General features: G+C 43.7%; 1 protein-coding gene across 1 annotated transcript in view; it reads left to right on the top strand.

The window, feature by feature from the left end:
* LOC106574293 (SH3 domain-binding protein 4-A) overlaps nt 1-19,265 on the top strand; it is a 35,593-nt gene extending 16,328 nt beyond the window's left edge. The window contains exons 2-5 of the mRNA XM_014150090.2: nt 7,670-7,888; nt 8,021-10,428; nt 16,772-16,960; nt 17,262-19,265. Of these exons, the coding sequence (XP_014005565.1) occupies nt 7,765-7,888; nt 8,021-10,428; nt 16,772-16,960; nt 17,262-17,486 (2,946 nt within the window). The 5' untranslated portion in view covers nt 7,670-7,764 and the 3' untranslated portion in view covers nt 17,487-19,265. The remainder of the gene's footprint in view (nt 1-7,669; nt 7,889-8,020; nt 10,429-16,771; nt 16,961-17,261) is intronic.
* The last annotated feature ends 4,701 nt before the right edge of the window (nt 19,266-23,966 follow it).

Genomic DNA, 23,966 nt, shown 5'->3' with positions numbered 1-23,966 from the left:
CACTTTCTTGCTCTTGCTCTCGCTCTTTTGCTCATTCACTCTCTCTCTTGCTCGATCTCTTTCTCTCTCTCTCTCTCTCTCATTCTCTTGCTCATTCTCTCGCTCTCTTGCTCGTTCTCTCGCCCTTGCTCTCTTGGTCATTCTCTCTCTCTTGCTCTCGATCTTTTGCTCATTCACTCTCTCTCTTGCTCGATCTCTTGCTCTCATTCTCTCTCTCTCTTTCTTGCTCATTCTCGCTCTCTTGCTCTCTCTTGCTTGTTCTCTCGTTCGTTCTCTCGCTCTCTCTCTCTTGCTCGTTCTCTTGCTCGCTCTCTTGCTCATTCTCTCTCTCTTGCTCTCTCTCTTGCTCGTTCTCGCTCTCTTGCTCATTCTCTCTCTCTTGCTTGCTCTCTTGCTCATTCTCTCGCTCACGCTTGCTCTCTCTCTTGCTCATTCTCTTGCTCTTTTTGCTCTTTCTCTCGCTCTCTCTTGCTCTCACGCTTGCTCATTCTCTCGCTCTCTTGCTTGCTCTCTTGCTCGCTCTCTTGGTTGTTCTCTCGCTCTCTCTCGCTCTCTCGCTCTCTTGCTCGTTCTTTCACTCTCTCTTGCTCTCTCTTGCTCGTTCTCTCGCTCTCTTGCTCTCTCTCTTGCTTGTTCTCTCACTCTCTTGCTCGCTCTCTCTTGCTCATTCTCTCGCTCACGCTTGCTCTCTCTCTTGCTCATTCTCTCGCTCTTTTGCTCTTTCTCTCGCTCTCTCTTGCTCTCACGCTTGCTCGTTCTCTCGCTCTCTTGCTTGCTCTCTTGCTCGCTCTCTTGGTTGTTCTCTCGCTCTCTTGCTTGCTCTCTCGCTCTCTTGCTCTGGCTTTCTTGCTCTCGCTCTCTTGCTCACTCTCTTGCTCTGGCTCTTTTGCTCATTCTCTCTCTCTTGCTCTCGCTCTCTTGCTCATTCTCTCTCTCTTGCTCGCGCTCATGCTCACGCTCATTTGTTCATTCTCTCTCTCTTGCTAGCTCTCTTGCTATCGCTCTCTTTCTCATTCTCTCGCTCTCTCTTGCTCGCTCTCTTGCTCTCGCTCTCTTGCTCATTCTCTCTCTCTCTTTCTTGCTCATTCTCTCGCTCTCTTCCTCATTCTCTCACTTTCTTGCTCTTGCTCATTCTCTCTCTCTCTCTCTCTCTCGCTCTTGCTCATTCTCTCATTCTCTCTCTTGCTCACTCTCTCGCTCACTTTCTTGCTCTTGCTCATTCTCGCTCTCTTACTCTTGCTCATTCTCTCTCTCTTGCTCTCGCTCTCTTGCTCGTTCTCTCACTCTCTTGCTCGTTCTCTTGCTCTCTCTCTCTCTCTCTTGCTCGCTTTCTTGCTCATTCTCTCTCTCTTGCTCGCTCTCTTGCGCTCACTCTCTTGCTCATTCTCTCTCTCTCGCTTGCTCTCTTGCTCATTCTCTCCCTCTCTTGCTCTCTTGCTCATTCTCTCCCTCTCTTTCTTGCTCATTCTCTTGCTCTCTTGCTCTCGCTCATTCACTCTCTTGTTCTCGCTCTCTTGCTCATTCTCTCGCTCTTGCTCATTCTCTCTCTCTTGCTCGCTCTCTTGCAATCGCTCTCGTGCTCATTCTCTCTCACTCACTCTTGCTCATTCTCTCGCTCTCTTGCTCTCGCTCTCTTGCTTATTCGCTCTCTTGCTCTCTCTTGCTCATTCTCGCTCTCTTGCTCTCGCTCTCTTGCTCACTCTTTCTTGCTCACTCTCTCGCTCTCTTGCTCATTCTCTCTCTCTCTTGCTCGCTCTCTTGCTCATTCTCTCTCTTGCTCTCTCTCTCTCTTATGCTCATTCTCTCTCTCTCTTGCTCATTCTCTCTCTCTTGCTCTCTCTCTCTCTCTCTCTCTCTCATTCTTGCTCACTCTCTCTCTCATTCTTGCTCACTCTCTCTCTCTCATACACACACACGCACACACCAAGTGAAACAGTCTGAAGCCCATTAGTGTCAGATAGTTCCATTAGCTGAGAAACAACTTTAGTTAATTATGATGTTGTGTCACTGTGTTGGAAATAAATGTAATAATCAGTGTTTGAGCTTCCTGGAAGGCTGCTTTCTTTAAGAGCTCATTTATCCTTCCCTCGCCTAAGGCATGACTTCAATATCAGACTCCTATAGTTCTTTTATTGGTTGTTTCCAGGGAGATCATGGATGCTTCAACACCAATTAATTAATGAACTAATGCTAATGAATGCAAATGATTTAGCGGTTGACTACCATACCCATGTCTTCTTGTGCAGCGAACTTCTCTACACCAAAGTCTCGGGGTGGATATCAATAACATAGTACTGTTGGTTTTAACATTAGAACAGTAGGTCTATGCTGACTAAGGTCTATGGTGAATGAAGTATAAGTCCTTACTGTTTAACTGCAGTATACTCTCATCCTTCGGGTTAGGAACTAAACCCAATTCTGATTTACTTCAACAATTAGCTTTCTGTGGTCTCAAATTAAAGGAACCTTCAGACTCATCATTCACATCGTCTAAGAGTCTCATAAATAATTCTGATATTTTATAACTTTTTGTATAGTGATTAACAGCCTTACTTTTGACAAAGTAATTAGCTTGTCAGTGAAGCAGGACAGAATAATGACATTGGCATGAATCAGTCAACATAGTGTAAGAAAATCAGGTAACACTTTACATTAAGGTGAAGGTATACTTAGAAAATGCTAAAAGAGGTTATAAATAGTTTAGAAACTGTTAATGTTAGTTTCTAGATGAGTTATAAACAGTTGTTACACATCGTTTGAAATTGTGTGTACTGTAACTGTTATTGAGAAGGCCTGGTTGTTTTTACATAGACTGCAGTGTCTTTTTGACAGGCATCTCATTCCTATAACGACCACAGATGTTTCTAGGAGCCAAAGCTGTAGGCATATGCTTAATGATATTGCTATAAAAATGGGGGAAAGAGAATCTTTGAGAACATACTTGGAAAAGGTAATTAAAGTAGCAAGTCGATCGGGGATTAGAGAAAATTGCTGTGGATTTAATTGTGTTACAGTCTCTGCTCCCTCGCGAGTGTGTTTAAGGAACAGTTTGCTGAAACAATATACCCCCTTCCACTTTGTCGGCTAGATTAGATGAGGACTTTCAGAATGTATTGACGGAAATGAGGCCTTTCAGGCCTTTCAGAACGTATTGACACGAAAACTCGGTGTGTCTCATAAATAATTCTGATATTTTATTACATTTTGTATCGTGATTAACAGCCTTACTTTTGACAACGTAATTAGCTTGATGGGAAAAGTTTGGATAATGCTGCACAGACATGAACTGAATTGAAGATTGAAAGCATCTAGAGAGATCTCGATCTTACGAACATTGGAATAAGATTGAAATAAAGATGTAAAACTTTCCCGTGAACTATGGAAAGCATCTTCAGAGACTCAGTGACAAGTGAGAAGTGGCTTCTGGTTCCAATTCATGATGTCTTGCTGTGCTATCTGTGGATTCATCTCAGAAAGGATCTCACCGCCAGCGTCTGCTATTTATCTTGGTGCAGAACATCGACTAGCAATCTGACCCGGGTGTTGCATCAAAGGGGATGACAGTCTTTTTGCCAGTCGAGCTTTATTGATCCTCACATCCATGGACTGTCACTGTCCCCCGAGCCTAGCTAGCTCCCTGGCAAGGGGAAGGAGAAACAAACAGGATACATTGAGCCACATATTTTCATCAAGGACTGAGAGTGGGCGTGAAATCTCTCCCTGACATCTCTGGGGACTTTAGTGTCTCTGAACAAAACCTTTTAGCTTTTAGGCCAGGGCTGTATGGGTCACTGCATTGAGGTGTAGTGTAGCTCGCTAACCCCTCCTGCTTCCTGTGCGAGAGAAAATGCTGGAATCAAGAATATGGTCTCACTCATATAAAAGTACTCTCCTCCTGAGCTCAACTGACAGTGTGTTTTGAATTATGGATTATGAGAGTGGTCTTTGAGCTAGTTTGTTGTAAATAGGGGAAGCTGTGTGACATGGTACTCAGCTGTGCGATATTTGCTTGCTCTATACACATTGCATACATTTGAAATGTTACATGTGATATAAAGTCAAATTACACTAAGTCATGTCCAAATTATTGTCAAGACAATAGCTATGTCAAGGAAGAAACCAATCTGACCTATCTAGTCTGCGCTTACATTTTTACTGAACATTGTACATCTGAGAGGGTTTAAGAAGGGAATGTCCCATGATTTCCTGTATATCTATCCCCCATGTGATTCAGTGTCCCTCCCTGAGCAACAGAATGAGATGGAAAATATGCAATTATCATCTTTAACCTCTCTAGGCTAGGCGGGACGAATTCGTCCCACCTACGTAACAGCCACTTGCAGCCTGTGGCGCGATTTTCAAAATCTTAAAAATCCTATTACTTCAATTTCTCAAACATATGACTATTTTACAGCCATTTAAAGATAAGACTCTCGTTAATCTAACCACACTGTCCGATTTCAAAAAGGCTTTACAACGAAAGCAAAACATTAGATTATGTCAGCAGAGTACCAAGCCAGAAATAATCAGACACCCATTTTTCAAGCCAGCATATAATGTCACCAAAACCCAGAAGACAGCTAAATGCAGCACTCACCTTTGATGATCTTCATCAGATGACAACCCTAGGACATTATGTTATACAATACATGCATGTTTTGTTCAATCAAGTTCATATTTATATCAAAAACCAGCTTTTTACATTAGCATGTGACGTTCAGAACTAGCATACCCCCCGCAAACTTCCGGGGAATTCGCTAACATTTTACTAAATTACTCACGATAAACGTTCACAAAAAGCATAACAATTATTTTAAGAATTATAGATACAGACCTCCTCTATGCACGCGATATGTCCGATTTTAAAATAGCTTTTTGGTGAAAGCACATTTTGCAATATTCTAAGTACATAGCCCAGGCATCACGGGCTCGCTATTTAGACACCCGGCAAGTTTAGCACTCACCATAATCATATTTACTATTATAAAAATGTCATTACCTTTTGTTGTCTTCGTCAGAATGCACACCCAGGACAGCTACTTCAATAACAAATGTTGGTTTGGTCCAAAATAATCCATCGTTATATCCGAATAGCGGCGTTTTGTTCGTGCGTTCCAGACACTATCCGAAATAGTAAAGAAGTGTCACGCGCTTGGCGCAATTCCTGACAATAAAATTCAAAGTATTCCATTGCCGTACGTCGAAGCATGTCAACCGCTGTTTAAAATCAATTTTTACGTCATTTTTCTCGTAGAAAAGCGATAATATTCCGACAGGGAATCTCCTTTTCGGCAAACAGAGGAAAAAATCCCAAAGGCGGGGGCGGTCGGGGTCACGCGCATAAGCTAGTGTCTCTTGATGGGCCACTTGAGAAAGGCGATAATGTGTTTCAGCCTGGGGCTGGAATGACGACATTCTGTTTTTTTCCCGGGCTCTGAGCGCCTATGGACGACGTGGGAAGTGTCACGTTAGAGCAGAGATCCTTAGTAAATGATAGAGATGGCAAAGAAGTTCCAGAAATGGTCAGACAGGCCACTTCCTGTAAAGGAATCTCTCAGGTTTTGACCTGCCATTTGAGTTCTGTTATACTCACAGACACCATTCAAACAGTTTTAGAAAATTTAGGGTGTTTTCTATCCATATGTAATAAGTATATGCATATTCTAGTTACTGAGTAGGAGTGGTAACCAGATTAAATCGGGTATGTTTTTTATCCAGCCGTGTCAATGCTGCCCCCTAGCCCTAACAGGTTAACCTCTATGGGCTAGGCGGGACGAATTCGTCCCACCTACGTAACAGCCAGTCTAATCCAGTGGCGCGATTTTTGAATCGTTTGAAATACTATTACTTCAATTTCTCAAACATATGACTATTTTACAGCTATTTAAAGACAAGACTCTCGTTTATCTAACCACACTGTCCGATTTCAAAAAGGCTTTACAACGAAAGCAAAACATTAGATGATGTCAGGAGAGTGCCCAGCCAGAAATAATCAGACACCCATTTTTCAAGCTAGCATATAATGTCACCAAAACCCAAACCACAGCTAAATGCAGCACTAACCTTTTATGATCTTCATCAGATGACACACCTAGGACATTATGTTATACAATACATGCATGTCTGTTCAATCAAGTTCATATTTATATAAAAAAACAGCTTTTTACATTAGCATGTGACGTTCAGAAAAAGCATACCCCCCGCAAACTTCCGGGGAATTTACTAACAGTTTGCTAAATTACTCACGATAAACGTTCACAAAAAGCATAACAATTATTTTAAGAATTATAGATACATTACTCCTCTATGCACTCGATATGTCCGATTTTAAAATAGCTTTTCGGATGAAGCACATTTTGCAATATTCTAAGTACATAGCCCAGCCATCACGGCTAGCTATTTAGACACCCGGCAAGATTAGCCTTCACCATAATAACATTTCCTATAAGAAAAATGTTCTTACCTTTCCTGTTCTTCGTCAGAATGCACGCCCAGGACTTCTACTTCAATAACAAATGTAGGTTTGGTCCCAAATAATCCATAGTTATATCCAAATAGCGTCGTTTTGTTCGTGCGTTCTAGACACTATACGAATGGTAATCCACGGTCGTGCGCATGGCGCATGGCGTGACAAAAAATGTCTAAATATTCCATTACCGTACTTCGAAGCATGTCAACCGCTGTTTAAAACCAATTTTTATGCCATTTATCTCGTAGAAAAGCGATAATATTCCGACCGGGAATCTGCAATAAACTAAACAGCCGAATTAAAATACTTCACGGGGGCTAATCGCGCACGCGCCTCATTCCATTGTCACCTAATGGGACACTTGGATAAGGTGATAATCTGTTTCAGCCTGAGGCTGCCTCGTCAACCTTCATGATTTTCCCGGGTCCTGAGAGCCTATTGGAGCCCTGGGAATTGTCACGTTACAGCTAAGATCCTTACTCTTCAATAAACAGATGCAAGACGCACGACTCCTTGTCAAACAGGCCACTTCCTGCATGAAACCTTGTCAGGTTTTTGCCTGCCATAGGAGTTCTGTTATACTCACAGACACCATTCAAACAGTTTTAGAAACTTTAGGGTGTTTTCTATCCAAACCTGAACAATAATATGCATATTCTAGCTTCTGAGTTGGTGTAGGAGGCAGTTAAAAATGGGCACATATTTTTTCCAAAATTCTCAATACTGCCCCCTAGCCCAAACAGGTTAACTGCGCACTGAGATACAGAACACACAACAGCAAATGCAAGCATATTGAGGACACCTATGACTGTAAAGTAATTGGAAAGGTGCAAATAGCAGAAGACTGACTGGCCACAGACGTCAATTCAACATCTATTCCACATTAGTTCAATGTAATTTCATTGAATGGCCTTTGAAATAATGTTGACGACTCAACCAGTGTGTGCCCAGTGGGATATGAGTGTCATAAGATGTTAAACTGTCCCATGGCAGGGTGCACTGCTCAAAATGTTTATTCTCTTCACAGGATATTATTTGGCATCTGCTGGAATCTATTCATTTTTGTCCCTAGCCAAGACTGTCTCCACTTCCTACTGAATCAAACCATGTTGTAAATTGTGATGATTTAATCATTTATGGCTCTTACAGGAATGGCTCAATCACAGCTAATGAAGATGTTCTCATTTTTGTTTCCTTTAGTGTAGATACAATGGAGAGCTGCCAAAGACTGAGTATCATAATTGGAGAAATGGAAGAGTAGTAGTGCGACTGCAACTCGGGCAATTCGCACCAAAATGGCGGCCCACCGGATCATCAGAGTGACCAACACTAACCATGTTCTCCCTCGCTGCAAATCGGAGGGCACGCTCATTGATCTCAATGAAGGGCTCTCTGAGGCTAGCCTCACAGATGTCAAAGGTGAGGATTCAATACTGACTAATGTACCAGACAGTTATTCAGCCATTTAAAGATATATTGATTTGAATGCAAATTGAGGATGAATTGAGGATGTTTATGTGAATTTCTGATCTTTCTTTTCTTTTCATGCAGTGCCTTCTTCTAGTGCCTTACGACTGGACAATTCAGCTTCCTTTGTAACTGCTCGTGAAGTAGTCGCCATCAAGGATTACTGCCCATCTAGCTTTACCACGTTAAAGTTTTCCAAAGGTGACCGGCTTTATGTGATGGACACGTCGGGTGGAGAGTGGTGGTATGCCCACAACAACACAGAGATGGGCTACATCCCCTCAGCATACGTCCAGCCCATCAACTGTAGGAACTCATCGCTCAGCGATAGTGGCATGATAGACAATCTAGGGGAGTGTACAGAGGAAGGGGCTAAGGAGCTGGATCTCCTAGGGGAGTGGACAGGGGTGTCCGTTAATACCACTCCTTATTCGCCTTATTTTAACAGCAACCCCTTCTCCCTCCATACCTCCTCCACCAACCCCTTCATCAACAGTGCTCATCTACATGGTTCTCTGGACCAGAACTGTAATGAGAGGGGAAGGTCCACGGACCTGTCCGTCTTTGACTCCCTGGCCTCCCCAGTCTCCCCTTCGGCACCTAACTCTACCTCCAGCACCACCATGATCAATGGCTTCAGTAGCTGCAACATATTTGACATGATGACAGCCACCAGCCCCAACCAGGACTTACAGGTTTTACAGACACTGAGAAGGGATAACCCATTCTTCAGGAGCAAGCGATCGTACAGTTTATCTGAGTTGTCCATCCTACAGACGCAATCCAACCCCCCCTTGCCTTCTTCCGGGTTCTTTACCGGCCTCAAGGCTCCCTCGCCAGAGCAGTTTCAGAGCAGGGAGGACTTCAGGACTGCGTGGCTAAACCATCGGAAGCTGGCCAGATCTTGCCATGACCTGGACTCTCTGGGGCAGAGCCCTGGTTGGGGACAGACTCAGCCGGTGGAGACCAACATTGTCTGTAAACTAGACAGTCGTGGAGGGGCTGTTCAGCTCCCAGACACCCAGATCAGCGTCCATGTCCCTGAGGGACACGTGGTTCCTGGAGAGACCCAGCAGATCTCCATGAAGGCCCTACTGGACCCTCCACTGGAGCTGAACAATGACCACTGCTCCACAGTCAGCCCAGTGGTGGAAATCAAACTGTCCAACATGGAGACTAAGTCCTTCATCACTCTGGAGATGACCGTGTCCGTGACGGTGAAGAAAGACAGTGGTCAGGTAGCTGAGGTGCTCTGCGTCCAGAGTGACTGCAAGGAGGGACCCTATATAATCATCCCACATGCTTACCTATACAAGGACACAATACAAGTCCAGTTGGATAACTTGGAGCCGTGTATGTACGTGGTGGTAGTGGTGCAGGCCCAGCACGTCAACCTTAATACAACTGTATGGGACAATGTGTTGAAGAAAGTCACCCTGGGTGTCTATGGGCCCAAGCACATCCATCCTACGTTCAAGACGGTCGTGGCCCTATTTGGGCATGACTGTGCACCTAATACTCTACTGGTGAGTGAGGTGGGGAAGCAGGCCCACTCTGCCCCTCCAGTGGCGCTCACGCTGTGGGGGAAGCATCAGTTTGTCCTGGAACGGCCCCAGGACCTTAAGGTTGGCCTATACTCCAACATGTCTAACTATATGATTAAGGCTAATGAGCAAGCCAGGATTATTCGGGCCTTCCAGGTCAAACTGGGGAAGGTTAGCCGACTCATTTACATGATCACATCCAACAACCCTGAGGACATATCAGACTTCACCTTGCAGGTCCAGGTCAAAGACGGCCTGGACTGTATCCTGGCTCAGTTCTGTGTCCAAACACCGCAACCGCCTCCGAAGAGTGGAGTGCGGAACACCGGCCACAGGAGGTTCCTGAAGAAGAAAGAGGTGGTGGGTAAGATTCTTCTGTCACCTCTGGCCATCACTGCCAAATATCCACAGTTTCAGGAGCGCTGCATCACTAACCTGAAGTTTGGCAAGTTGCTCAAATCTGTGATCAGGCAAAACAAGAGCACATACCTGTTGGAATACAAGAAGGGAGATGTGATCGCCTTGCTGAGCGAGGAGAAAATCAAACTACGAGGACAACTGTGGACCAAAGAGTGGTATATTGGATATTATCAGGGAAAGACCGGTCTTGTTCACGCGAAAAACGTTCTGGTTTTGGGGAAAGTCAAGCCTATTTATTTCTGTGGTCCGGACCTCACGACGACCATGCTAGTGGAGCAGATTCTGAAGCCTTGCAAATTTCTCACATACATCTACGCCTCTGTGAGGACGGTACTCATGGAAAATATAGGGAACTGGAAGGCCTTTGCAGATGCACTGGGATATGGGAACTTACCTTTGTCTTGTTTCTGTCGGACTGAACTGGACAACGAGCCTGAGAAGGTTGCATCGGTTCTGGAGAAGCTCAAGGAAGACTGCACTAACATGGACATCAAGGAGAGAAAGACCTTCCAGAAGGAACTCATGACAGTACGTTTGTGTGTCTGTTTGTCTCTCTGTCTCTCTCGCTCTCTGATGTGTGTGTGTATGTGTGTTTGGAAACCGCTCGTCATGCACGTTGTACCTCTTAGGCTATAGAAGCTATTCAAATGTATGGTTCAATACAGAAACCTTAACAAAAAGCTAAAGAAATAGGAAATTCCACTTTCTCTGGAAATGTGTAGTGCTCCTGTGTTTATTTCCTATTTTCCATCAGCAGCAGCAGATGTTGACATGGTTTTTCCATTCCGTCAGAGGCAATGGGCTGTGATGTACTGTAAGATGGGGGGGGCTGATATGTTACTGTACTCAGGTTATTCAGTCACATGTGGTAAGAAGTTTTCCTTATCGCCTTAGGAGTAGGTCTACTTGTTGGGAGAATACGTGTGTTGTGACTTACAATGCACAAAAACACAGCTACATCACCTCATTCAGTGCAACTCCGAGACTGAGACACAAACCGAGACGACAATATCCTGAGAGATTCTCCTCAAAGCAGGCAGGGTTGCTGTTGTGACAAAAAGTGTTGACTCAACATGCCTCCCACTTCCTCTCCAGTCACCCTTTTCAAGTTTTAGACAGAAGTGCTTGGTAATGTAACTATACCCCGCATTGCAACAGTCACAAACAGGCAACAGTTGTTTGAATTTGGATCTGTGGAGAAATTGGATCTGTCTGGGAAAGTGAGGTGTCTTTTTCACAATGCTTGCTTATGTAAACCTCTTATCAGTCGGAGCTAGCATATATCAGTTTATTTTGGTATGAAATATAAGTTGTTTATGCCTTTCAATGGTCTTTTGATCAAAGGCAGGCTAGAATTCAAACAAGCAACCATTTTTTTTTCTGCCAACAGGCTTGATAAGCTGATGTTAGGCTTTAGGTTTGTGCAAATATTGCCACTGCTAGCTACTGTACATACAGTAGACAAAGGGATGAGGATGGATTGGTCTCAGATAACAATGATCCATGCCCAAAGCCCTCATACTACCCCTCCTCACACACACACACACACACACACACACACACACACACACACACACACACACACACACACACACACACACACACACACACACACACACACACACACACACACACACACACATTATTTATGGTGGACACACAGATCTGTTTACTGTGCCCCCTAGCCTGGGAGTAACCTAACATAGCAGGCATAAAAGAAAACACCTGAGTGGAGTTCCCACATCCGGTTTTCAGTGGAAGAGGAAGTTGAATGGTTGAATGAGTTGTATCCCTGAAACCTGGAGGCATCTGGTTGTTGGCAACTCTGCTAATGGTGTCCTGGAGGCGGTCCCTGAAATAGATCCATGTCTTATCTTTTCATTCCAGCCAGTCCTGATAGCCTTCTAACCACAGTAGAAACAGAGTGTTGTTGACTATCCTGATCAGGCCAAGAAACACCAGATATAACATCAGTGACACAACTGTTGGTCCATATTGATCCATGAAATACTGTACATTAGAGCAGGTTTTTGAGGACCATTGATATTGCTGTGCTGTAGTCTACATATGCTGCGTCTTACTTTGATCATCCTGTTGTTGCAGGAATTTTCCCGCACAGCAAGAAGAAATGCAACCGCTATACAATTTTTCCATTAATTATATTCCACATAACAATTCACATTTCCTGTTGCTACAAGATTATTTATCTGCGGTGTGAAACTGGCTCAAATTAACATATGGGATCTGTATATAGGTTTGTGTGGGGGAGATGGTTGTATAAAGGTTTGACAATATTGCAGCACATTATGTCATTATAGTGAGAGTCTATGGTGAGAGTCTAGTGAGAGTTCTGTGGTCTTTCTGTTGTTCTGTGGTCATTCTGTGGTTCTGTAGCCTTTCCTCAAATTGAGTAATTTGCCCTTTTGGTGACCTTAATCTCACACAGTAGTAATTAATTCTCTGGACTAAAACTGTTAATCAAAAAGTTTGTGCAAAAACTAAACTAAGAAGCTTTAAAGCTCAGTTAGTAGGCATTGTTAGACAGAACAGAACCATGGTTAGGTCATATGCTTGTCTGAATTAACACAACAACAAAAAATACACTACATGACCAAAAGCATGTGGACACCTGCTCGTCAAACATCTCATTCCAAAATCATGGGCATTAATATGGAGTTGGTCCCCCCTTTGCTGCTATAACAGCCTCCACTCTTCTGGGAAGGCTTTCCACTAGATGTTGGAACATTGTTGCGGGGACTTGCTTCCATTCAGCCAGAAGAGCATCACTGATGTTGTGCGATTAGGCCTGGCTCACAGCCAGCGTTCCAATTCATCCCAAAGGTGTTCGATGGGAAGGAGGTCAGGGCTCTGTGCAGGCCAGTCAAATTCAAACTGACTTATTGGAAAGGTGACATCCTATGACGGGGCCACGTTGAAAGTCACTGAGCTCTTCAGTACGGGCCATTCTACTGACAATGTTTGTGTATGGAGATTGCATGGCTGTGTGCTCGATTTTATACACCTGTCAGCAACGGTGTGGCTGAAATAGCCGAATCCACAAATTTGAAGGGGTGTCCACATAGTTTGGTATATATAGTGTAGCTGATTATTATATAAAAGTTGCTTAATAAAAGATAACCGAGATTAGCACTTCACGCTAAGTGGCCTATGATTCAAATTTCTCACAAAACGTTCATTCACAAGTGCGACCAACATATTCATAGCTCTGTCTAGCCTACACAACGCTGTGCTCTATGGGCTTTAACAGCCTGCCTTCCCTTTTTTTCTGAGTCGCTAGCATGGTCTGACAGGTGTTGTCAGTTGAAATGTGAGGAGAGGAATGGAGTCATTGGTCAGGCGAGATAGCAGGCCAGGGGGGTGGTTGGGCGACCAACGCAAACTGACACCGCTAAGAATTCTCAATGTGATGGATGGTGTTGCTCAGGTAGCAGACAATTGAAATGCCATCCCACTGCTCATCACTGAAATTGATCCCAACGGCCAACCAGAAAGACAGAGAGAGACACCTGCAGATTCCACAGAGTAGTAAGACACCTCCAGAGTCTTTCTTTTTTCTCTCTAAACTTTATTTACACAGGGTGTCGTATTGAGACCCAGGTATCTCAGTCCAAGCAAAATTCTTGCTTGATAAACTGGTCTTTGCTAAGAAGCTATTTTAATTTATTTTGGACTATTTTAATTAAAAATCATCTTTAAATATGAAATGTAATCAATCTTTAAATATGAAAAATGTAATAAATAAATAAATACAAAATTAAACAATAAATACATTGAATAAATTGTGTGTGTATTAAGACACTGTAACTTTGCACAGACACTTTTGACAAATAGATACGGCAATGATTTTAGTCACTACTGCCATCATCCTATGTATGGTGTACGCACCATTAAATATAATGACTGAAAGTCACCGTTGGGACTACTTTCCCTATTTCAAACTACAGAGAAGTTTATAGACTGCTGATGTAGAAACATTTTCCTCACATATAAAGTCCCTGGTTGACTTTAATGAGGAGGTTGAGTCCTTGTTACTGTGTTCTCCCCTCTCCTCTCTCCTCTCTCCCCTCCCCTGCTGTTAGTCTCAGGGACACTGTGTGTGTGTGCGTGTGTGTGTGCGTGTGCGTGTGCGTGTGTGTGTGTGCTCCTTTCCCTGCCTTTTAAATGCAGGGAGAAGAGCCAGACAGGCTCATTTGGAATGAAGCTTAGAGAGATAACTGCCTCTGAGAGCTCTGAGGCACATGGTAAATTTGAGCTGTCAATCATGTCTGTCAGGGCTTTCCCCCAGTGGACATGTGGATCAAGTCAGAGAAGGAGTAAGCCTCCACACACACACAATTTTGAAGGATGTCCCTAAAGCTTCCTCATTTTCATCAGCCTGCCTACCACTGGCATTCAGGTGCCGTTCTCTGATTGGATGGGAAACTGTCTGAGTGTGCGTGTGCGCATGCACGCACACACACACACAGGATACACTTCAGACAATTTCAGCGAGTTACGTAGTTTTATCATCGGTTTAGATTAAGAGTTGAAACGAGAAGTAAACGTGAATGGCATAAGGCCTTTTGGAATTGGAAGGTTTTATAAGGATCCATTGCATTCTGGAATGTTTAAAAAATAAATGAGATCACTCACTGAACTGTGCAGGTCATTCAACAGAGCTGGATTCCTTTTTATACAGTACCTCTCTGAAGATAAAGATAATGGAATATGACATTATTACCTATTGGTTTCATAAAAGAGTTCTGCATGAACCATAGTACATTATCACAAAGTTTTTGGTTTACTCATGTTATGGGATATAACTTAAGCAACATTTAAGCGTTGTTTATCTGCTGCCAAGACCCAACTCCTCAGCACTGTATGGGAAAATGACATGTCATTTGGTTTGAGGTTTCCATGACAGGAAGTGATTGAAGGATTAAGAAGATAGATGTTGAGTTAAGAGGTTTTAAGAGACAGTGATTCAACTAATCTTCCTGCTGGTTGAAGGCTATATTACATAACTGTGACATGGTCACTAGAATTACACTCCAAATGGCACTCCATAGGGGTCTGGTCAAAAGTAGTGCACTATATAGGGCCTTCAAACTTAACTCTGGACCTCGAAGCCAGTTCCACACCATTTAAAAAAAATGGTTACCCTCTAATAAGGAACTGATTTAGATCTGGGATACCAGGTGTGTACAATTATCAGGTAGAGCAGAAAACCAGTAGACTATGAACCTCGTAGGGTAAGAGTTGAATACCCTTGATATATGGTATAGGGTGCCATTTGGGACTCACCCTAGTAACTACGCTACCATGTTGACTCCGTGGCCCTGCCAGACCGGTGCCAGATGTTGTGAATGACACAGCATTAGGTCTGTGACTGAACTGAGCCACTCCATTGTGTCACTCACAGTTGACTCAGTTGGCATTGTTGGCAGATGGCTGCAGAAGCCGGCTCAGTAGCCAGACAGATGGTGGTGATGGTGGACGTTACGCCGCAGTCCTATTTTAGTAACTTTGACAGAAATGTGAGTCCTGATACAGCAGTCAGCGCAGGACAGAGGCCAGCTCATTAAAACAGTGCTGTTCAGAGTCAGGCCAGGTGGCCCGAGGTGACTGGAGTAGCACTGAAATGCTTTGAAGACAGTGTGTGTCCCGGTAGCACCCTATTCCCTATTTAGTGCCCTACTTTTGACCACGGCCCATAGGGGACTATATAGAGCAGTGTTTCCCAACTCAAGTCCCCGAGTACCCCAACATAACTCGTTTTTATTATAACCCTGGACAAGCACACCTGATTCAAGCCCTAAATGAGTCTGGGGCTACAACATAAATATATGCTGTTGGGGGTTCTGGAGGACTGGAGTTGAGAAACACCGATATAGGGAATAGGGTGCCATTTGGGATGCAGCAGTCACTCAGCTCCCAGTTTGACAGACCAACATATGGTTTTGAGTGGTATGAGCTCCACATGCCTCATTCTCTTTCTGCAAAGCAAACACATGCTGGCTCTTCTATTTAGATACAGTACTGTGCAAAATATAGATTGTATGCCTACCTCAGCAGATCCTGTCAAGTTGCAGGCAAACTCTCCAAAGAGACTTTGAAGTGGAAAAAAAAGTTTATGTATTAACTGTTTTGTAAGATATAGTGGTGAAAAATATGCAGTCTCTTATTGGCAGGCTTAACTGGTTGGCTCAGACTTCAAAACATGAGTTCCTGTACATAAAACATATTGTTTTTATTGGGTTGCACTTTCCATTTTCCTTTGATATTATATAGCCCTCCTGGGTTGTAGCCTACACAGTGTAGACATGCTGTATGGCAGCCCACCTCCTCGTGGGATCCTGAAAGACTTGATTTATAGTCTCTCTTTCTTTCATCCCCTGTTCGTCTGTGGTGTTTCTGGTAGAGAGAGGAGGGGATTACTAGTGTATTTTCCCTGGCCTCCTGGTTTTATTCTCATTCAACACGTATGTGTGTTTGTGTGGTAAGACCTAGAGAGGCTCTTCTGAATCATGCTATAATTCACCCTCAGACTTCACAGCAGGCTTTGTAGAGAATGGGGAGGGATAGTGTAGCCGTAGTTAGAGACGCAAATGTATTGTATCAAGACAATACCCTGGCCCCCTAATGCTGTTCCTCCCCACTCCTTTCACTATGTCTAGAGAGTCATGTCTTCACACCCCTTTAATGGTGAACACTATGTGACACAATGGTGTGTCATTGCTGATCCTTGGGGTGTGTTGTTGAACTGTTGTGTCGTAGCTAAATGTTGTCTTCCGTCGACGACCTATGCTCCAGGAGGAATAAAAAGCTTGAATTAGTAAACCAAGTTGCCTTTGTGTGGCCATTCTTCTAGGCCCTGTTGAAGATGGACTGCCAAGGTCTGGTGGCCAGGCTGATCATGGACTTTGTCCTGCTGACCACAGCCGTGGAGGTGGCCCCGCGCTGGAGGGAGCTGGCGGAGAAGCTGGCCCGGGTGAACAAGCAGCAGATGGAGCAATACGATGCTCCGCACAGGGACAAGAACGGCCTGGTGGACAATGAGGTGAGATTATCAGCCCATTACTTCTAGATACTCTAACGTTTACTGGGTTTGACTGGTATTGGCTGCCTCAGACCTGTAATAAAATGGACGTCAGAAAATGCTAACCCTGCTATCTGTTTCTTGTGGCCAATGTTCTTTTATATCAGCCAGTCAGACTTGACCTTAGAAGCGTTTGGAATGATTCTCTGTCCCCTCTGTTGATCTTGAAGGGTTTTATAAGTACATTGGATTGATTGATTGATTGATTGATTGATTGGTTGTTCTATAACAGTCGATTGATTGATTGATCCTATGTTGACAGTCAATGTGGAAGCCAGCCTATGACTTCCTGCTGACCTGGGCGGCCCAAATCGGGGACAGCTACCGGGACGTGATCCAGGAGCTGCACCTGGGCCTGGACCGAATGAAGAATCCCATAACCAAGCGCTGGAAGCACCTCACCGGAACGCTTATTCTGGTCAACAGCCTAGATACGTTACGCAGCTCTGCCTTCAGCCCTATAGGACAGGGGGACTATGCCATTTGATCTGAGACCATCTACATCTGAAATGGCATCCTATTCTCTAAATAGGCTGCGTTTACACAGGCAGCCCAATTCTGATCTTTTTTCCACTAATTGGTCATTTGGCCAGTCACATCAGATCTTTTTCAGAGCTGATCTGATTGGTCAAAAGACCAATTACTGAACAAAAGATCAGAATTGGGCTGCTTGTGTAAATGCAGGCATAGTAGGCCACACATTCTGTCTGGAGCCTGGTCAGAAGTAGTGCACTATGTAGGAAGTTGTGTCTCAGGAGGCCTTCTGAGGGGTGATTCCTAACTTCCACTGATGTGAAATGTTCACTTTGTCATGCATTGATGTCAGTGGGAGACTAGGTGAACGTTTGATTTAACTTGAAGTTTAACTTTGAAGCTGCGTCAGAAATGGCACCCTATTCCCTACATAGTAGTGCACTAGTTTTTGCAAGAACCTGGTCAAAAGTAGTGCGATATATAGCGAATAGTGTGCCATTTAGGATGCACACTGAGTCTCTGGAGCTTGGCACTATAGATCCAGCAGGACTACTACTGGTCTCCTCCAGCCCTCAGGATGACCAATCACCAATCACACCTTGACCATCGCTGTTATACCAGGAACTTTCAACTCTTGACCCTGCTCCCATCCTCTTGCACAGGACTACAATGGTTTGTAACTAGTAACCACCACTTCACACAGAGCACATGTTACTGTAGGTCCATTTCTCTGGCGGGGTAAACACTCAAGACTCTCATTGGAATTTACAGTAGATTATTATTAAGCCACAATATTGATGTGATTTCATAATGGTTGATCTTTCAATCAATTTCTAAAGGGTGGTTTTTAATCTGTATTGTCTTTTGCTACACATTTTTTCTACAGAAAGTGGCATAGCACTCGTTTTTATGGCTTTTTTTTCACTAAATATATAGAGATATATATTTCAAATCAAAAATGTACAGAAACTTGATTTATGAAGTGCATTATATTATACGCAATCACTTCTGATTTGTATTTCTATCCCCCTTAAGTGTTTCTGTGCTTAAAATCTATTTTTGACTGCTCTGCTTTGTACTTTTTGCTTGCCAAAACAGTTAGGTGCTAGCCTAGATCAGTTGTTCTACACAAAAGTATCATCATTTCAGAATAAACCCCCTTTGGTTAGTTTCCTCTATGTTCATTTTAGGACAAAATGCGTGCCACAAAAATCTGAATAATAATTACTTAATGTATCCAACAAGGATCTTTTCTCTTTGTTTTCAGAAAATGTAAATGCAGAATTACCTCACGACATGGTCTCTTTATTTCATTTGTTTTATCCGGCACTAACGGAATGAACAATTCTTTTGAGGAATTCAATTAGATGTGATGGTTTAAATGGTTTGGTACGCCATTTTGAAGCTTGTGAACTAATCAAGCCTTTTTGTCCTTGATTTGCTCATAAATATATTTATATTGGTTGCTGTGTTTTGCATTTTCAATGACACCCTTATCAATCAAAAGCTCAAACTCTGGAGCTTTTAATCTTTATACATTCTTCCTCTTCATGTAACGGTACTGTGTTTTCAGTGCAAGATTTTGTATGTTTTGTGAATGCAGATGAAATGTTAATAGTATTATTTGCGTAGTTAAATGGTCACACTGGTCTGTGACGGTACAGATTGACAAGTTCTGCACATCGATGCCTCTATCAGTTGTTGTCTTTACACCTGTTGGTTCGTATTAACTCAATAAAATGGCTGACAATTCTAAAGTGCCTCTGTCAGGCAGTGTGCAGCTTTCATGGTCGGAATTTGTGTTCCGTGATTCTACATTCACAGACATTATTAAACATAATTTGTCTCAGTATGGCCCTACACAAAGGAGCACAGTGAAAGAGTAGCCTAGGCTACAATGTTTTCTGGGGAGGAGGTATTAGACTCTTGGGCTAGTGGCCAGTTGGCTTGTTTGCTAATTTAAGGCATTCCTAAGCATTTGCATCAGGCTGATTCATGAGATCAATCTCATACTGTAGATAAATAACACAATTAATTGTAGACTTGCAAAAGGAATCAATTTTTTTTTGCATTTCCATAAAAAAGGTACTTTTAATGAGGTAACTGATTAATGAATTAAGCTAAAACAATTCTGGAATTAATGAAAACACAAAGATATTATAATGAACAACAAATCACAGTAATATATGGATGGATTAAATACTGTATGCAACAGGATCTCACAAACTAATTTCCAGTCTTGACATTCGTCCAACTTGCGCTAAGGTCTAATTGCGAGGCTGCAGTCAAATGTCAAATTATGCAGTCAAAAAGTGAGATTGGGTTGCAGCAACTGTCTGTTAGTTACATTTGACATTTTAGTAATTTAGCAGACGCTCTTATCCAGAGCGACTTACAGTTGGTGCATTCATCTTAAGATAGCAAGGTGAAACGACCACATATCACAGTCGAAGTAAGTAAATTCTTCCTCAATAAAGAAGTTATGAGCAGAGACAGTAAGATGAGTGCAAATTTTTTTTTGGGGGGGGGGGGGGGGGGGAACAGATGTCTTATTTAAGATACTCTTAGAAAAAGGGGTTCAATAAGGGTTCTTGGCCTGTCCCCATTAGAGACCCCTGTTTAATTCCAGGTAGAACTATTTGGGGTTTCATGTAGAAGCCTCTGTGGAAAGGGTTATACATGGAACCATAAACGGTTCTATTTGGAACCAAAAGGGTTCTTCAAAGTGTTCCCCAATGGAAACAGCCGAAGAATCCTTTTAGGTTCTAGATAGCAACTTTTTATTTTTAAGTGTAGGGTTTCAGACATTTTCGGAAGATGGACGGGGACTCTGGGGTCCTAGCACCAGGGAGAAGCTGCTTCCACCATTGGGGTGCCAGGACATAGAAGAACTTTGACTGGGCTGAGGGGTTGGAAAGCCACGTTGGGATATAAGGTTTGACCAGAGCCTGAAGGAAGGGCAGTTCCCCTTGCTGCTCAGTAGGCAAGCACCATGGTCTTGTAGTGGATACAGCTTCGACTGGAAGCCAGTGGAGTGGTGACATGGGAAAACTTGGGAAGGGTTGAAAACCAGATGAGCTGTGGCATTCTGGATAAGTTGCAGGGGTTTGATGGCACATGCGGGGAGCCCAGCCAACAGATAGTTGCAGTAGTCCAGACGGGATATGACTAGTGCTTGGATTAGGCCCTGCGTCACTAGTTGTTTGAGTTCATGGGAGGCCTTGGTTTATCTGAGTTCAAGTGATATGAGAGTGGCTACCCAAGCCAAGGTATTACACATAGTTAAGTAGAAGGATGTTTAAATATATGAAACTTTCTCTGTACCCAATATTGAAGGTAGAGCTCTCATTAGAGCCTAGCAAAGGGCACTGCAGCAGTTGAATCAATGTAATTTCCATAGCTCTGATCTAAATGTGCCACCCCCTCTATCAAAAGAGAGGAGGATGAAAGAGACAGAGGGGGAGCAAAAAAGAGGAGAAGAGTGGCCAGACACCATTGCATTCCTAAACGTATAGATCACGTCTATTATTGTGTAACTCTGTCCTGTCGCACCTTTTTATAATAATAATGGGGTTAATTAATTAAACTAAATCTATGATAATTATTCCTCCCTAACGGAGACGGACTCCCCATGGTGAAGGAGGGGCACCTTCAGTTCCCTTCTTCCTGCTTCCATATGAGTCACCATGGCGATGAACATTCCTTCCTGCCCGTCGCCTGGTTACAGCTCAATGGCCTTCATCGTGCGTGATCAGAGAGAGGGTCACGCCATTGTCTGGGGTTCGACCCTCTGCTTGTGAATCATGCATAAACCAATGAATGCCCATGAGACACTAAGGCCAGCCCAGACCATACACAGTGTATTGGGACATTGAGGATGGCTGTGAAAGAAATCCTCACGCAAATGCAAAGTACAAATGCAAAGCAGGCCTACAATCATCACTTTCTCAGATAAGCATCAATTCATCAGCTTGGGACAGGGAAGGGGTTTAGTTTCCCAGGCCCATGTTTCACCTCATGTGTTCTTTAATTTCTCAAACTGTAAATGAACTGTTGTTGTCTAAAGAGGTGCCTAGGCTAGTGGGTTTTGTAATGTAGGACGCCCTTTTGAGGTAATGATGATGTGATCATTAGTCTAACGATGGAAAATGTTGTGAGCTGAGGGCGATGCTTGTCCCATTTACTAAATGTTGTTAGATTTCATATCCTGTCTCCCTGGGATCATGAATAATCACCTCTGTCCCTGACTCCTTGTGTGTGTGTGTGTGTGTGTGTGTGTGTGTGTGTGTGTGTGTGTGTGTGTGTGTGTGTGTGTGTGTGTGTGTGTATATGTGACTTTATAGGGAGGGAGAACATATTGGCTGAATGTGCTGCATTGATGATTTGCTGTCTCCATGGTAACCTCTCCATATAAACACTTGCCAAGGGAGTGAGCTTGCCTCTGTCTGAGAAGAGGGGGAAAGCACTTGAGCTTCTACTGCCAACAGCCTGACACTGAGGGAGAGAGAGGGGGAGGGTCTACGCACTCTACAACACTACACACAGTAATCATCTTACATCCTGTTGATTTCAATTAAATGTTACTACAATATTCTATTATTATTATATATTATTATTATTAATATATGCAGACGACACACAATTAATCTTCTCCTTTCCCCCTTCTGATAACCAGGCGGCGAATCGCATCTCTGCATGTCTGTCAGACATATCAGTGTGGATGACGGATCACCACCTCAAGCTGAACCTCGGCAAGACGGAGCTGCTCTTCCTCCCGGGGAAGGACTGCCCGTTCCATGATCTCGCCATCACGGTTGACAACTCCCTTGTGTCCTCCTCCCAGAGTGCTAAGAACCTTGGCGTGATCCTGGACAACACCCTGTCGTTCTCCACTAACATCAAGGCGGTGACCCGATCCTGTAGGTTCATGCTCTACAACATTCGCAGAGTACGACCCTGCCTCACACAGGAAGCGGCGCAGGTCCTAATCCAGGCACTTGTCATCTCCCGTCTGGATTACTGCAACTCGCTGTTGGCTGGGCTCCCTGCCTGTGCCATTAAACCCCTACAACTCATCCAGAACACCGCAGCCCGTCTGGTGTTCAACCTTCCCAAGTTCTCTCACGTCACCCCGCTCCTCCGCTCTCTCCACTGGCTTCCAGTTGAAGCTCGCATCCGCTACAAGACCATGGTGATTGCCTACGGAGCTGTGAAGGGAACGGCACCTCCATACCTTCAGGCTCTGATCAGGCCCTACACCCAAACAAGGGCACTGCGTTCATCCACCTCTGGCCTGCTGGCCCCCCTACCTCTGAGGAAGCACAGTTCCCGCTCAGCCCAGTCAAAACTGTTCGCTGCTCTGGCACCCCAATGGTAGAACAAGCTCCCTCACGACGCCAGGACAGCGGAGTCAATCACCACCTTCCGGAGACACCTGAAACCCCACCTCTTTAAGGAATACCTAGGATAGGATAAAGTAATCCTTCTAACCCCCCCCCCTTAAAAGATTTAGATGCACTATTGTAAAGTGGTTGTTCCACTGGATATCATAAGGTGAATGCACCAATTTGTAAGTCGCTCTGGATAAGAGCGTCAGCTAAATGACTTAAATGTAAAATGAAATGTAAATATTCAACAATATTTTATCTGTGCAAAATAAGTAACCTTACCGGAAAACAAAAGCCTGCTAACCTAGTTTCAGATGAAACCAGTGTAGACTAGTTACAGTAGTCTTACTCTCTAGGCCTGGTCATATAAAAATGCTGTCCTAAGCAGTATAGCAAATGGCCTTGTTTTTACTTTTCCTGTTCACTTTCTCACTAATGTCCCATGGAGTCTTGTAGATTTCTGTATATCATACTGTCAGGTGTCAGCACACGAGAGTAAGAGGACAGGAGGGAATGGCCAGTACACCCATGGCACAAAGGGGACAATCTTAAAGTAAAGGTCTCACTGGTTCAGCAGCGAAGGGAGACTGGCACTCTCTCTCCCTCTTAGTCTTCCTCTCTCTTTCTCTCTCTGTCTGTCTCTCTCTCTCTATCTCTCCAATCCAGGCTGCATCACATCCGCCCGGGATTGGGAGTCCCATAGGGCGGCGCACAATTGGCCCAGTGTCGTCCGGGTTTGGCTGGGGTGGGCCGTCATTGTAAATAAGAGTTTGTTCTTAACTGACTTGCCTTGTTAAATAATGGTTACATTTTTTGCATTTTTTTATAATCAATAGAAGGTTATTAGACAATCCCATCTTCTAACCTCTCCAAATGAGAAAGTGATTATTATACCAGGAGTGCTGCAGTAATTGTTTCTTAACACATGACTGGAGTTTCATTTAGCCTACAGTAGATTTCTGCCATTCAGTCATTCGAAATAGGCTGTTCTGTGTTTTAGCCACAGAATGAAATTGTATTGTATTGTATTGTATTGCATTGTAACTCTACGGTTTTAACCTTTATCGTTTCTTAAGTCCGAGCTCTGAACTAAGTCTACTGGGTGT

The sequence above is a fragment of the Salmo salar genome, chromosome 16 (genome assembly GCF_965601325.2).
Source record: "Salmo salar chromosome 16, fSalSal1, whole genome shotgun sequence".
Classification (NCBI taxonomy): domain Eukaryota; kingdom Metazoa; phylum Chordata; class Actinopteri; order Salmoniformes; family Salmonidae; genus Salmo; species Salmo salar.
The sequence above is the reverse complement of the archived record's forward strand: the minus strand, read 5'-3'. Positions and strand labels throughout refer to the sequence as shown.